Raw genomic sequence first — 16,997 nt, 5'->3', positions numbered from 1 at the left:
CTACACAACAATGTGCAAGCATGCCACACAAGACGGTTGCAGTGTCAAGTTGCGCAATATGGTTGAGCTCCCTCTCGATGAAATTGATATGGAGAGCGGCGAAAACGGACCAGCCACAAGCATTACTAGAGAGATAGAGAGAACGGTGGATACCCCGAGTCGAACCTATTTGGGGTGAGGACCATCAAAGTTAATCTGAGGGAGTTGAGAGAGGTGTAGACCAAGGGTAGAGGGATTCCTTGTGAGAAGAAGAAACGGAAGCGATCCTCTTTGGGGCTGCGGCAACAACGGTGGCTAATGCATTAGTAGAAGCAGAGGTCATGATTTCGAGACAGAGTAAGACGTCAATATTGAAGTGTTTCCCAATGTTGCAGACAAGAATCCGACCCCAAATTAACCGAAAAAACCGCCAAAAAAAAGGTGATTGGATGGAAGATGTTTCATTGTAGGTTCATGTAAATGATCTTGTGCCAGATTAATATCTTTCTGATGGCCTTGATTCCTTTTAGCCATGGAAACTTAATCTCGCTTCTTCATCTCCTGCCTTTTTTTCCCTCATTTCTCCTCATAAAAAATGAAAATCGAAAGGTCACGACTCACGAGTCAGTTGCATAAAATTTTCCAAAGCCTTTTTCAGTAAAGTGGAGTCTCCAATAAAATTTTACTTCAAGAAAATTTTCCAAATAACAAAACAAACAATGGAAAATCTATTTTTTACATTTAAATTTGTTTTACAGAAGATTTTACGCCAAAAAAAAAAAAAAAAAAAAAAAAACTGGAGCTAATGAGAAAAGAGGGGGAAAAAACAAAAATACAAATCATAAACAAACGCTTCAAGTGCGATGCGTGGCCCCTACACCTAGACATAGGGCCACGCAAAATGATTGCCTTTTCATGGGGGATGCGGCGGTCATTTTGCGTGGCCCTATGTCTGGCATGCAAGGACTGCATGTCGCATTCAACCAGGTGACGTTCTCTTTCCCTTGTTCCCCGAGATCAAATAATTCAAACGTTGAACCATGGCCTTGTACCCCCTTACCATATTTATAACACCATTATCCTTTTTTTATACAAAAAACATTTCTCTTGTCAAGCTAGAAATCTCCAAAAGATTGGAAACCAAATGCCATTGTCATACTCTTCGAATATAAACTGGTAAAAGCTCTGCCGAATCCTTGCCATCGATCCAGATTTCTGCAATCATCCACCCCAAAGACGCTTCATGGTTAAGACTAAGGAAACTGCCCTACAATTCTGCGTCCAATTGCTGACCTGCCACCATACAACCTAAAGCTACCAAAACAAAGTGATCTTCAAACAAATACCATAAGATCATCCTGAAGCATTTAAGAGGGGATTAGAAATTCTTGCGCAGATTAAGATAGGGTACTTCAACAAGGGCAAAGAAGAGAATACTTGGGAAAATAACAAATATAATCTCGTTCAAGCAATCTAGAAGGAGTAGACAAATAAAAGGGATAAAGGTTCGTATCCACCAATCCAACAGTTAACATTCTGAATGACCTAGCTTTAGCAGTATTCGCCATAATCTTATTACTAAGAGAGGCCAAAGAAAATTGCAACTCTAATGATAAACACACAAAAGAACCAATGAAGGTCAGCATGGCACAAAGAGCTATTAGCATAAAAAGAAGTGTTGAAAGCAAGAAAAGAGGAGCTGGATAACAATTCAGTTCTCAAGCCCAATGGACCCGTAGCCCATATTCTTTTAGACCAATCACCAGAGAGAAGAACATGTCATAAAGATTCACTATGCGAGCAACATAAAACACACTGGGTCTCAAGAGGAATTCATTTCCTAAGATTCCCGTGACTGGAAGACCACCATGTAAAACGCACCAATAAAACATCTTAAACTTAGGATAAAGCTTAAGTTTCCAAAAGAAACGCCATCATCGGGATATAGGTCGGTTAGAGACGAAGAACGCCACCAATGGTCCTAGGTTAAAGATAAGAGTATTTTAACAATTTTCCTCACAACGTTAGAAGGCAAACAAGAAGAAAGATCAACATTCCAACTTGAACCAACCAAAAAATCACTCACCCAACTATTACACCCACAACTAGTACTGTCAAGAGAACACAAAATTGAGGAAGCGAAGGAATCCATAGATCTCACCAAAAATTGGTAGACCTGCCCTTTCCCACTTTCCTAAAGACAAAATTTTTTAAAAGGGGCAAAATACCAGAAATATTGTTCCCAATACAAGAGCCTTTCTTGGACAGCACCTTCTTATCAAAGGGAAATTTTTGATAAAAGTACTTGGCTCTTAGTACCTCAACCCAAAGAGCCGAATCCTTAGTAAGCATTCTCCAACCTAATTTCACCTATAAGGCCTTATTAGAGGTAGCAATATCACACAAACTCAACCCCCCAACATGTATTAGGGAACAGATCTTGCCCCAAGAGATCAAATGAAGTTTCTTAGACTCCCCTTGTCTCATTTTTCTTTGGTTACTAAGTCTTTATGTGTAGTTATATAACATACTAGTAACTTAGATTCTTTATGGGTTAGGACTATGTTAATGGATAATGCCAACTAGGGATGTAAACGGATCAGATTCGGCTCGGATAGTATTATATCCGCATCCGCATTTGATTAGCTATCAGAAGGATTCGGATACGGATATGGATATGGATCGGATATTTTATCCGTTTACATGTAAATATAGGTTTTCAGATAGCTATAGCCTATCTATATCCGCATCCGTTTAGCTTTCGGATGGATTCGGATAATGCTAAATGGATACGGACACTATGGAAATGATTTTTGACTATTCATTTACACCCATAATACCAACCCATGTGGAGTTTCGAATACAAATTAAAGCTAAAGAGATAGCTTTTATACCCATTTGTTTAAAAGGGTTTCGGTGAGGTACGATTTAAGGGATGGAATAATTGTACGGATTTCCAAAAACACAGAAAAGTGAGGCATTTGGTTAGATGAGAATGGAAAGTTTCCAAACAACAGAAGGAATTGAGCTTTCCCTGTTTGCTGATGTGTCCTCCACCCCCTCTGTTTTCAAAGTCCTAACAAATTGGTGGGACTCTTGTACTGTTCATGGAAAATCACACTTTATCTTATCGAGATTTGAATCCTTTACATCGCTGAGAGAGCAGGGAGGCCTCTCATAACTATAAATAAGCCAATTCCCCTACATTCTAAAGCACCTTTAAAGAGTGCAAGTGTGATTTGCAATTGAGAATCAAAGCCCTTTGTAAGTTATTGCAATTTGTTAACACTCTAGAGTCGAACCTAAGTTGTGCACACCATAGTTCGTGATTTCGGTATCGGCTGGATCGGATCAGCCGATATGGATTGGGATCGCCCAAACTCAGGTAAATATGACACTTTTGCCCTTATTTTCTTATAATAAAAAAAAGGGAGAATTGCCTAGATCTCCTAGATAAAAAAAAAGATTTGCAAAATTGATAGATATAATTTATATTTTACAATGACAAGTTATGACGTTGAAAAGATTTACCAAATCCCCATCCCAATAAAAAAGGTTACATGAACAACCTAAAATACCCCTGACAACCTTCCTTTTCTTCATCTTCCTCCCTCCCTCCACTGGAAACCTGCCCAGTCTTTGTAACTTTCATCCCTGAGTGGGCATACGGTAGATTGGCAACCCGTTTAAATCTAATAAGGACTTGGTTCAGAGGTAGCTACAGTTACGAATTGAAGTTCAAGGTAACTACCTAAAGAAGATAATGGAAGAGCAACAATGGCTCGGTGGTTTCTTGGGGAATGCCTGGTTCTGTGCTTCCTGCGCTACCCTTTGTGTGGAAAACCAGTTAATCAAATCCAAAGAAACTGCTCACAGAATTCAGTGGAATTATCCCAAAATAAGAAATTTGAAAGAGCAAATTTTGCAATATTGAAAAAAGAAAACAAAGGAGAAACTTTCTTTGATTGCACTTCAACTCCAACTTCATTCCCTCACATCCAACAAATTCCCTTTTGGAGAAAACCAAAGGTAAACCCTATTAAACAAATTGAAGACTAAAACTATTCAATAAACGTGAACCCTAAACCTAACATTGGAAGGAAGCAGAAGAAGAAAATGGATTTCTTAGAACCAAATCAGTCTTATGTCTGACGTCATAGATTTCCTGACCTGAGCAAGCAAATGAATTTCTCAAAACAAGATACTGATTTATTCAATACAGAAGAGTCCGAGCAGGAAGAAGAAGAGTAAGAGTGAGTGAGGCATGAAGAGGATAGTCATGGCGATCTTCTTCCTCTGCTTCTTCCTCCAACGGTAGCGGTGGAGAGACTAATAGTTGCGGAAAAGGAACCAAAGCGCAGACATATATTTCTTAAGAGAGAGAGAGAGAGAGAGAGAGAGAGAGATTGTTTGGGATTTCTTATTCATTCTATTCCTAGCTGCTTGGATTGTTTTTCCTTTTATTGAATGATTCATTAAGGAAGGAGACCATGGTAGTGGGTTTGCAGGGGAGGGGTGGGAGGGTGGCGGTGCTGGTGGTGGGGGCGGGTTAGTAGAGGGGGGAAGAGGGGGATGGAGGAGAGAGAAAGATGGGGGGTATTTTTGGTTGTTCTTGTAGCTTTTTTTACTTGGATGGGGATTGGAAAAATCTTTTTAATATGGTAGTTTGCTATTGTAAAATATAAATTATACCTACCACTCCTGTAAATCTTTTTGTTATCAAATAGATGAGTAGATCTAGGCAATTCTCTCTAAAAAGAAACTATTTTTTTACATTTTTACCCCTGTTTGTATAGTTGGATCGGATCGATAGCAATCCGATCCGACCAAAATCGACCAATCCGATCCGATACCTCAAACCATGGTGCACACCCTTAGGACATCTATATTATATCATCTTGAAGCTCCGTAAGCTGAACATCAGTGATATGCCAATGTTTTCACAAGATTTAGTGTTTTTTCAATGGATTTTTTTTATTTTTTTATGTTTTTTTGTTAGTTTGAGCATTTTATATTCTTAGTTAGTTTAGGTCTTTCTTTTTATTCTCTAATTTATTTTGGATTATTTTTTTATTTTTCATATTGCTTTTTAGGATTTGCATATTGTATATTTTTTTGTTATTATTTTGTATTCGTTGATTTATATGGTTTTTTGTATCCTTTCGATCCTAAATCAATAGGATAATTCTGCATTTGTAACATACTCCTTATATTTTCCAAATTTTTAATATTTATTTAGATTTTATTTTTACATTATATGCATTTTTTAAAAATAGGGTATTATTGGTGCACAAATTTATATAAATGTGAAATGCCTTTCCGTATTGAATCTATTGACCCCGTGTTGATATAGAGACCATGTTGCTAAGCAAAATACCCTCTCCATGTATATATTTATGGGAAGAAAGTTTTTTGTGGGGGAGTGTATTATCCACGTCTAAACATAGAAGAGATGAAATGATCGCCCAACCCCCATGAAAGACAAAAATCTCATTCCCATGATGCCAACGCATGCTCTCATTGACCCCATACACGCAAGGGCCATGCTTGACACTTCCCTATAGAGAACACCAACCCATACTTATTCTACTTAAATGCATATTTCAATGTTGCAGCTTTTAAGTGAATGGTATGGTACAAGTTTATAAACCAGTTAGCTAATAGCTCGATTGGGCTCACCCCATTTATTTCTCTACTTTTTGTCTAAAATTTTTTGCCTTTCTGTCTTTCCTACATTCGGATCAGCTACCCACATGGGTACGGTTGGGGACAGATCACCCCTCTTTAGTTGGATTTCGAGAAGCCAAAAGGTCTTCATGTCCTTCAACTTTAATCCTCAATGTCATCTCTAATTAATAAAAGATAACGACAAAGAGTTTTTCTATTTTTGACGAAACAATGACTCAAGCATTTTGCTTTTAATTTGATGGTGACATTTGTGAATGAGACATTATAAGTATAATTTTTTTCCTATATTAATAAGGTTACCCTAATTCATAGATGAATCATATTTGGTTTTTTTCATTAGAAGGAGAAAGCTCATGAGTGGACTGTAAAATTAAATTTATCATTTATTTTTAGTGAAAAAGACCATCTTCAAAACTTTTTATTTAAAATTTGGGTTAGATATGTTGTTAAATTTGCCTTAAAATTTTATTAATAAAATAAAAATTGTATTGGGATAAATTTCTATAAAAGAATTATGTTTTTTCGATTGAAAAATAACTGTATAATCTTTCTTCATTTTTTATTCCTAAGACGTAAACCACTTGGAGGAGACAAATCATCTGGAAGGATTACTTTTTACTTCTCTATTAGTAAATAAATTATGTAGTTTATTAGAAAAAATACATATTTCCTCTTGGTGGATCCATTTTTTTTAAAATATTAATTTTATGTTAAAAATGAAAATTACAAAGGAAAGAAATTTTATTTCTCACTAGTTTATGGTTATCATCACAATATCTCCTTTATTATACCTATTACACAAAATTTCTTTGATAAATATCTTGGGAAAAGATTCACACATTGTCGATGTGCAGATTCTTTTCCATGCTCTCTCGCATAAATGAATATTTCATATTTTTATTTTATCTATTTTAAAAATATGGGATCGACATAGATTGATACATTTTTTTTAGACCACTAAGTGGTGATAGCATATAGATTCCTTCTCATGATGGCAACAGGAAACCCTCTCCCTAAATATTCTCTCATTATACCACTTTATTATTGTCACGGCTTACCCCTCTATTTTTTTTTTTTTTATTCTTTTTATATAGATTTTAAATTTAAGAAGAAAGAATGCCACCCGATCGTGCGTATGGGCATGCACCTACACCCACACATAGTCGGGCCTGAAATGACTGATACATCCCTACCTTTCCATGGGGGTGGGCTGGTCATTTCACGTCGACTGTAATTGGGTGCAAGTACACAAACGCCCAGACGCACGATGGGGTGCGTTCCTTTTCCCAAAAATTTATTATTGTACTTTGTAACCCCCTTAAAAGCAATTGATGCTACAAATATGTCTTTTTCTTTTTAATGAAAGACTAATACGTCTGCCTATACTATGTATTGAAAGCACAAAATTGTATTAACCTCCCATTCGCCAAACTCATTTTGTTTATATTGTGGGACCCTCTCATTTATGGTCTAAAGTGGATCTCAAGAAAGAAGAAACCATGTGATTTACATCTTTTCTCCATTGCCATATTAAACCATTCATCTCCAATTTACCTTTAACAAATCAACTAAGGGAGGTAATGTTAATATTTGTGAAGAAAGACATTAAATATGTAACACTTTATATGTGTGGGTGTGCTTTTTGCCCTAATAATTCAGACTTTGGACAAAAACATACACTTTTTGCCCTAATAATTCCGTACAAAAAGAAAATGTATCTAATAAAAAAACAATTATTATCATAGTGAAATGAATGCTAAAAGTTATGTAGCATGTAGTAATAAACTGAAAATATGGACTAAAAAACCATTTGTAGGCCACACCTACATAGGTGGGCTGATTCTGAAGGGTCGTTAAGAGGATGTAGGAGCTGAAGGGTATTTCAGTAAATTATCTGTATAGAGTTTCACAACATATTTGTAGCAAGGGTTCTTTCCCTATAATCGATCTAAGCATGTAGTAATAAACTTATCTTGAGATAAAAGATGGTTTTCATAATATTTTTTACTTAAAATTATTACAAGTTTATTAGGACAGTCTGGCTCGATATGCATATTGGGACTGATGATCATTTTTAGCCATGTGGACAGTCCATAATTGGTTTAGTCAACTATCCTTTGGATAAGTTACACTAATTAGCCATGTGTCAAATTTCTGTAAGTCAATCAAGTACTTGTCCTTTAAAGCCATGCATTCTTGTATTTTTTTTAGTCCTATTTAAGTACACATTTCAGAGCTCTTATATTTTCAAAGCTTTACTCTGTCACTTGGCAAATTTTATTTGTTACTCAAACTTAACATATAGGTAAGAACCTTGACTCTACATATCCATAAAATTTATGGCCCATTGATCTGTCACAAAAAAAAATATTTACGCCACCCTGAAGAACTTTTTAGGATGATTTTTTGGATATATTTACCCCAAAATTATTAATTAAATAATAAATTTCAAAAGAAAATAGAACTTTTGAGTTTTTTTTTTTTTATGAGAGATTAAAGGAAGGTAAAATTGCCAAATATTTTATTGGGCAAGAGATTGTCTGGCCGTGTAGTCCCTACATCATCACGGGGGCAACCAAAGCTGCAATCTGATTTATGTTGAAAGATTTATATTTTGGTCAAAACTTATTTGGTGTATGTGAATGCTGTTTAAAATCGTTCTGAATGAAAATATTTTTTAAATATCATAACAAAAAGAATATTTTACTGCACTTTGGGTTTTTAACAATGTTATATCATATTAAAAAAAATCCTAGCATTCAAAAGTTGAAAATTGCATTAATCGCCGAAAATCCAGTTTTTTGTTCTTGAACTGGAGGTTGACTTTTTATCCTTTTTTTAAAACTATTTTTATTAGATTTAAATAAGGGATATTTGATTATTTATAAATAATATCTTAAGTAAATGAAATAACAAATATAAACTATTTACTTTAAATAAGCATCACCCTTGACAACTATGATTCTTAGTACACTGTGCATACACTAGTAAACTTGGGTCAAAAACCACAAGTATCATTTTGATTTTTTTTTTGTGTGAAAATGGTTCATGCATTGTGTTTAGAATGTCAAAAATAGGTTGTATAGAAAAAATCAGATTAAAAAAAAAAAAAAACCATTTCTAAGCCTTGAAATCACCGCCTCAAGTTGGCTGGGAAAAAAATTCTTGGTTTTGACTGGATTTCGACCATATCGAGTGGGTGAATTTACTGCCCCATCCTTCGTGTAATCAAATATCCCATGCATGTTGATTCTGCTGCGTACGCTCTCATTGACCCCTTCATTGATGTAGGGACTACATGCCCAGACATCGATTTTTATGGGCGCACATGTATGCTGCACCTAGACACAGAGGGGGCGAAATGACCGTCCTATCCCCATGAAAGGTAGAAATGCCTGGACTTCTCTACCCTTTGTTTGGGGGAGGATAGAGATAGACACAAGGAGCACGAGTGAGACCATCAGTGAACCAAGTCAATCCCGTTCTAGTTTGCACTCCGGTTCTTGATTCCTTTCGAATCCTTTCCAACTATGTGCGATTGCACTCCTTACCTACTATCCTTTCAAGTGCAGTACACTATCCAATGCACCTACGGGGCGCATTGGGTGGTGTACAACACTTGAAAGGATAAAAATCCATTACTCTTCTTTTGTGGTGCACCGGTCGATGTGTCATGTAGGTGAAGTAGATAGTGCACTACACTTGAAAGGATAAAAATTCAGTGAAAAAACGGATGGAGAAACAAGAAAGCGGATGTGGGCCACACTCCTAGACTGAGAACCACTTCCCCATATGAACACATACTTTTATGATGATTGAAATATTTGCTCCACTCTCAGCCTCTCTTCTCAAATCTCAGTGCGGATTGAGAGACAAGAACATGCACTACAATCAAGAGCTGGAACTGCTCCTTATTTAGTCCATATATATTTAATTTTTTCAGCGTTTCTGCGTTGGAAATGGGAGAATTATCAAATGGGTCCTACACTCCCACCAACAACATTCATTAATTTGTGTCCTCCTCGCCTCTTTCTTTGGTAGATTCAGAAGACTATTACTTACACATCCTTTTCCTTGTCCAGAATCCAATGCAATCACATATCAAATTTTGTATCCATAGCAGCTTCCAGTGTTCTTACCGAGTTGTTTTCCAATTGTACACATCCTTTTCCTTGTCCAGAATCCAATGCAATCACATATCAAATTTTGTATCCATAGCAGCTTCCAGTGTTCTTACCGAGTTGTTTTCCAATTGTACTGGTCTGTTAGTGTAAAATCTTTATGGTGGGACTTATTAACATAAACATAGCAGCTACCAGTGTTCTTACCTGACGCCATTTTCTACCTTACCAACCAAATAACCAATGCCTGCACATGCCACCCCACAAAACAACTTTGCATTCTAAGTGAGTAATTTTATCAAACACATGGGTCATATAGTTGTGGAGCCAACCATAAAAATTCCATCATATGGTGCCCGTGTTTGGATACGTATATCCATCCAATGTATCAAATCTACTGTGTTTAACTCTGGCAAGTCATCTTTATTCTTCACGGGCTCTGGTTGACAACTTCGATTAATGATGTGAGTTAACTGATTGAGGAGAGCTGTCCTCAGCACAGTGGAAAAACAACTTAAATGATATATGCAGGGAATGGCTCATACATGGAAGGAGCCTCTGCCTTCTGCAAAGAATTTATGGTCCTTCACCACCATCATGTCATCTAGATATTCTATTCCAAAAAAAGTGAATTACTAGCATCAATTACACTCCACCACACTTTGGGATTCTCTTCTTTTGCTCCTTCATTACTGGAAATTCATTCCATTACCTTCTTGACTTCAATCAATAAATGAGCAAAGGAAACAAGAAGAGCTGTGGTATGGGTAGCATCATAAGCAAGAAGGAGAGCAGCCCAGGTAAGGAGCTCGGCTACATGGGGCTTAGGGAGAAGATAAAGCTATTACAGGATGAGATTCATGAGATAAAGCAATTGAGAGAGATGGAATGTCAAACCCACGAGCGACAGGTGAGGATCAGTGCGTGGAAGGAAGCAGAGTGGAAGGATGAGAGGAAGAAGTTGAGAGAGGAGGTGAGGAGGTTAAGAAAGGAATTGACAGCCAAAGAGGTGAGAATTCAGGGGATGGAGAATGGTGTAGTTGCAGGGAAAAGTGACAGTAAAGAGTGGCAATTGCAACTGCTGGGAAGCAAATTCTTGGTTGAGCACTTGAGGGAGGAACAAGCCCGTCGGGATGAGGCTGTGGAGAAATGGAAGAGACTCTACATTGCTATCAAGACAGAGCTTGACACTCTCATTCAGAGAGCTCATCAAGGTGACACAATCCCCCCCTCTTTCACTTTCTCTCTCTCTCTCTCTCTCTCTCTCTCTCTCTCTTAAACACACACACACATTCAGTGTGAAGATCTCCATGGCCACTGACATGATTGTTGATTCAACAATAACAAAGTTTTGGGAAAAAAAAGATTGTCGTAGGAGCATGGCTCCTGATAAGGTGGAATGATCACCTCGCCCTGTCTCCATGAAAGGCAGAAATCCCATCCCTTTTGATGTATTTTGGCGTGTTTTTATTAGACAACAAACTCTCCCCCTAAAGTTTTTGTTGAAATTGATGGCAAATCACCAACCTGCTTCGTTAGTTTCTTTAATAAAACTTCCATCACAAACAACCATACCAAATCCAAGTTGTGTAAGCAACAGAAGATGTACTTATAGCAACAGAAAGAAGAAACCTGTAGAGGTTTTGATCAACAACCCACCTATCGATATTTGCCATCACCTAGTGGGGATGGGGTTGCTAGTGAGAAATCATTGATTTCTACTACTACACGAAAAGTAGCTGGTAATTGAAAAAAACCAGCAATGAAGAGATTTCTTTAAAGAAGAGTTGAATCTGGAACTAAAAAATATAGATGAGCTCTTAAGGTATTCTGATCCAAGTCCTAACATCCTTGCTGCCCATATCCTTTTTGAGAAAAGACACGAAAGAGACAAATGGCATTCAGTTTCCTTTTCCTTGAGGTAAAAAACACATGCATAATCAATGCAAAGAGACCAATTCAGTTCTCTTTAGTGGTAATTCCCCCATTCAACAGTTTCTAGAGAGACATCTGAACTATGATGGGATTTGGTTTTCCATAATATACATCGTTTCATATATGTTATATCCATGGTTTTAGTGCACACTATCGGAATGGGTATCGACAACACGCAAAACCGATATGATATTGATACTGATACGGTATCTGCCTGAATCGATTGTATCGGATAGAATTACCCCTGAAATTCCTTAAAAATGAGTTTTCTGATCATTTGACCCCTTGTCCGTACCGTGCTATCGATACGGTATTGGTGACTAGCAAAGCCGATAAATATCGCCCGATATGGACGATACGATATTGATACTTAGAACCATGGTTATATCATCCTCATCACGGTATGGTATTTTTAACATTTTACTCTGTTGCTTCTATGTTTCTTACATCCTCATTTATTGTTTTCTCTCCGACCTTGACGGCTTGACCATGTGGATGATACCATTCTCTGTGTCTGCATTGGAGTGTGAGAGATCCCCCCCTTACATTGGCGTCAAAGGAAACCCTCTCCCTTTTTTTTTTAATGGAAAAAGGTTCACTAAACTAGTTGCAAAGTTTCTCCTCCTCACATGATATGACTTCTTTGGCTCTACGTATGAAACCATTTCATTGCCTCTCATTGGTGTGCTCCTCTATGCTACTTGTTGAGAGAACCCTCTCCCTTTCTTAATTTTGGTCAGGCTTAATATCTTTTTAATTTATTTTTCCATTTTCCATTTTCTCAGAGGACCCAATGTGCCATTGTTACATGAACTACCCTTACAAAAAGTATATGATCTGATTTAGTTTACAATTGGGAAGTTAACAGTGTCAGCCATTACTACTGCAGGAGATAGACTGTATTGGGGAGAGGAGCAGAACACCATAGAAGCATTGAAGAGGGAATTGAATGGTAAGGAAGAAACAGTCCAAGACTTGAAAGCCAAAATAGCTACCATGGAGAAGGAAGGAGTCAAAAAGGAAAGGGAGGTAGACATACTGAGGCAGAGCCTACGAATCTTGAGCAGCAAGAAAAGGGTCACCCATGTTACTAAGGGTCCCTCTAAGAAGCTTGGGCATGTAAAATTTGATTGGTGATGGCCACAGCTGGTAGCCTGGTACATAATTTGTTTCTACTTTCAGGATATTACAGTAAGAATGCCCGTAAAGAATTTGATCAAGCACAACGATGCATGAATTCAAGAATCAGAAACAGAAGAAAAGATGAAATCTAAGTAAATAAAACTCTTTTAAGTTAAAGGATAATACCTCTCAATGCACATGACTGCTCAAAAGGCTCCATGTTCCTTAAGAGGACTGTTGCTTGTTACAACAGATAGATGAACTTACAAGCATGGTTTCGAATTTCAGATTTCACCATCAGGACAGTTGAAAGCATTTTTCGCTTTCTTCTATAGTTCTATTGTAATATGACCATAACTTGGAGTGCAAAATTCAGTGAGAAAAGCTTTGGAAAATTTTCAAGTTTATTTATTATGTTTTCCCATTTGCAAGCCAATATTTTTGTTTCCAATTCAATGGCATGGATGGTGCCAAGGAGCAAAATATTTTGGTTCTTTTCATGAAAAAAAAAAAGAAGCAACATTTTGGTTCTGAAATCTCCTATATTATTATTAGGACCTTTTTAAGTGCACACAGACATATGCCATACGCTTTAAAAGTAAAAAAGAGCAGCAGGAAAGTCCACAAAAAATTTAATCACCATGAACTGTACACTTTTTTAGTTACACTAAGGGTCACAATATTACATTTTCCTTTGAATGGATGTTCCTGTACAAGTATGACAGTCTTAGCATGCTGCTTGATGACATTCTTGGAAATACTTAAACTGAAGCAGCTGCGAATATTGTGAAAATTCATGCTGCAAGACCAATATTTAATCATGTGATAACATAACCTTCTCAGGTAACTGATAAGCTACCTTCACTGGTGGTATTTGAGCCCTCAACAGTCCGATAATTTGTTCTCACATGCTGAAGAAAAAAATTTCAAATGTCACAATTTTGGTAACAACGCAATGAGACGGAAAAGGTAACGGATATGCACACACTTTCCACACTAATAATGTTTCTCCGGAGTAATAATATATCTTGTAAATATCAATCAAACAGCACCCCAGTAGAGAGCAATATCAATTTGCAGCATATGTTAATGTTATGTTCACAACGAAGTATCCATACAAAGATAAAGAAATATGAACTTAAAGTTTCCTGAACATAAAACTCCATATTTCTTGTTAGCCAAAAAAAAAAAAAAAAGGTTCAGACTCCTTGGTCTTGCTGTCTTGCAGCAAACACAGCTTACATACGTTTTTGGCAGAAGTCCTAGTAACACATGGTTTGATTAATATCATGCTTATCAAAAGAAAATGAAATGGAACATCTTGCATCCAATTACAGGTGCAATAATAGTTTCAAATTGTATTGTTTCAACCCCCCACCCCCTCAAAAAAAAAAAAAAAAAGAAAAAAAAAAAAAGAAAAAAATGTGTTAGAACTATCAATGATGAATGAGGGGGAAACCAAAAATTTATTCCTACTGAAAGCAATTGTCACATCCTCTTCTATTAATGTTTTTTTTTCTCTCTTTTTTACTTATTTCCTTGTTGAGCAGTACTATTCAATTTCATGTACTAAGAAAACTTAAATTTATCAAAAGATTCGACCATCCAAAAAGAAAAATATCCAATGTATGATTTCCCTTAATTTTTTTTTGGGCAGGGGGGGGGGTGTTGTTAAGGAATAAAGCATTAAGTGGTATTGCAGGGATATTTTAGTCTTAGATATTTCTGTCTGCAGGGTAAAATATTTCATTGAAATTGAACTGAGCGAGAAATATGGTTAAGCAGTGTATACGATACATCTTCATGTGCAGGGTAGTACCAATATGCTCTATGCAAATAATAATATTCATCAACATGAAAAACTACGGTTTTTCATATTTCACCAACTAGGGTTTCAGAGAGAACAAAAAATACCACAGGTTGTTGAACACCTAAGAGAGAACCCTAATGGAACTCTCAAAACAAGAATAAGGATAGTGGTGAATGATCGTTTAAGGCTCTAATACCATGTAACAAGGCAAAGCAGTAAGAATAAACAGCCAAGAAGAAAAGGAAGAAGAGAAGGATAAGATAATGGAGAAAGAGAAGAAGAGAAGAAGAGAAGACGGAAAAGGAGGACTACCGATTGGGAGAAAAGAGAAATGTTGAAGTTGTGATGGTCTGTTTGGTAATTATGGTGACAGTTATTCATGGTGATGTTTATCATGTATGGTGTTCTTTAAGTTGTGAAACTAAGTAGTCTATCATGGGGGGTCGTTTATTTGTTTTAGTTGTGTAAATAAAGAGAAACATGCAGAGAAAGAGAGACAGGAGGAGGAGAAGAGAGAGATTGAGAGAGCAAGAGGCTGGCTGCTCTCACTTAATGAGAGAGGGCCAGAGAAGATATATATATATATATATAAAGTACAGGGGCAGAAAAGGAAAAACAAAAGAAAAGAGGGGAGCCCAGTTAAGATTTATAGATGATTGATCCTAGTAATGAAGGAAAGGTTTACAGCATGAAGGAGAAGAAGAAGAGAGAAGAACAGAGGAAGAAGAAGATAGTTGGAGAGAATCGTGGAATGTTAGGAGTAGCTTCTCCTAACATCCATTTACTTCATTAAACCATTCTTAGGAAATTATAAGGACCTCCCTAGGGAGGTAAAAGAGAAACAGAAATAAAAGTTAAAAATACAACTCTAGTGACATATGACATAGACTAGACATGTACTAAAGTAACCCTAGTACATACACTCTAACACTCCCCCTCAAGCTGTAGAATAAATGTCATACATTCCCAGCTTGGACAATAAGGTACTAAATAGATCAGGAATGAGACCCTTGGTGAAGATATCTGCTACTTAATCACCTGTCTCCACAAAGGCAGTACAAATACACCCAGAATCCAGCTTCTCTTTGCTGAAGTATCGATCAACCTCAGTATGTTTGGTTCGATCATGCTGAACCGGATTATGGGCAATGCTTGTAGCAGCTTTGTTGTAGCAATAAAGTCTCATTGGCCCTTCAGTTTCAAAACTCAAGTCTTAAAGAAGTCTTTTTAGCCATATAAGCTCACACACTCTATGAGCCATGGCCTTAAACTCAGCCTCTGCGCTGGATCTAGCTACAACTAATTGTTTCTTGCTCCTCCAGGTAACTAGATTACCACCCACAAAGGTACAGTACCCAGAAGTAGATCTCCTGTCAGAGACTGAACCAACCCAATCAGCATCTGTATAGCCTTCAATGTGCAAATGGTTATGCTTGGCAAATAGAAGGCCTTTTCTTGGACAGGATTTCAAGTATCTAATGATGCGATACACTACGTCCAGTTGTCCACTCCTGGGAGCATGCATGAACTGACTCACCACTCCAACCGCATAAGAGATGTCTGGTCGAGTCAAGGAGAGATAGGTTAGTTTCCCAACTAATCTTTGGTACTTGCTTGCATCTATAAGAGAAGAACCACATTCATTACCAAGCTTATGATTTGGATTAATGGGAAAAGTTGCTGGTTTGCACCCTATCATGCCTATCTCTTTCAAAAGATCTAAGACAAATTTCCTTTGGCAGATGCTGATTCCTTTCCTTGATCTAGATACTTCAATGCCCAAAAAGTATTTCAAGAGTCCAAGGTCTTTGATCTCAAACTGTCTAGCCAGATAAGACTTCAAGCTGTTTATCTCCGCAACATCATTCCCAGTTACCACAATGTCATCAACATAGACAATAAGAGCTGTAACTATACCATTACCTCTCTTGATAAACAAGGTGTGGTCAGCTTGACTCAGATAATACCCATTCTTCAGGTAGCTTGTCTAAATCTCTCAAACCAGGCCTTAAGAGACTGCTTGAGGCCATAGAGAGCTTTCTTTAAGAGACATACTTTCCTTTCAGCTGAGGGACACTGAAAACTAGGTGGAGGCTGCATGTGCACTTCTTCTGCTAAATCTCCATGAAGAAATGCATTCTTCACATCTAATTGGTACATTGGCCAATCTTTATAGGCAACCACTGAAATAAGAACCCTGATTAAGTTATGCTTGGCCACAGGGGCAAAAGTCTCCTGGTAGTCAATGCCATACACCTGACTATACCCTTCTGCAACCAGCCTAGCTTTGTATCTTTCCACTGTACCATCGGATCTATACTTGATTGTATAAACCCATCTGC

The 16,997-nt window shown here is 37.1% G+C and overlaps 1 protein-coding gene across 2 annotated transcripts; it reads left to right on the top strand.

Moving 5' to 3' along the window:
* The first annotated feature begins 10,263 nt into the window (after positions 1-10,263).
* On the top strand, positions 10,264-15,248 carry LOC122653809. 2 transcript variants are annotated; one of them, XM_043847752.1, is made up of 4 exons: positions 10,264-10,425; positions 10,456-11,002; positions 12,613-12,876; positions 15,229-15,248. In XM_043847752.1, the coding sequence occupies exons 2-3, from the start codon at positions 10,522-10,524 to the stop codon at positions 12,858-12,860; spliced, it is 729 nt and encodes a 242-aa protein (XP_043703687.1). In that variant the 5' UTR covers positions 10,264-10,425; positions 10,456-10,521; the 3' UTR covers positions 12,861-12,876; positions 15,229-15,248. The 2 variants fall into 2 exon arrangements, with proteins under 2 accessions (XP_043703687.1, XP_043703686.1); XM_043847751.1 differs by lacking the exon at positions 15,229-15,248 and having other exon boundaries at positions 12,613-13,025.
* Positions 15,249-16,997: the final 1,749 nt, after the last annotated feature.

This window comes from Telopea speciosissima, chromosome 3 (assembly GCF_018873765.1).
Source record: "Telopea speciosissima isolate NSW1024214 ecotype Mountain lineage chromosome 3, Tspe_v1, whole genome shotgun sequence".
NCBI lineage: Eukaryota > Viridiplantae > Streptophyta > Magnoliopsida > Proteales > Proteaceae > Telopea > Telopea speciosissima.
Note: the sequence above shows the minus strand (reverse complement) of the source record. Positions and strands in the feature narration are given on the sequence as shown.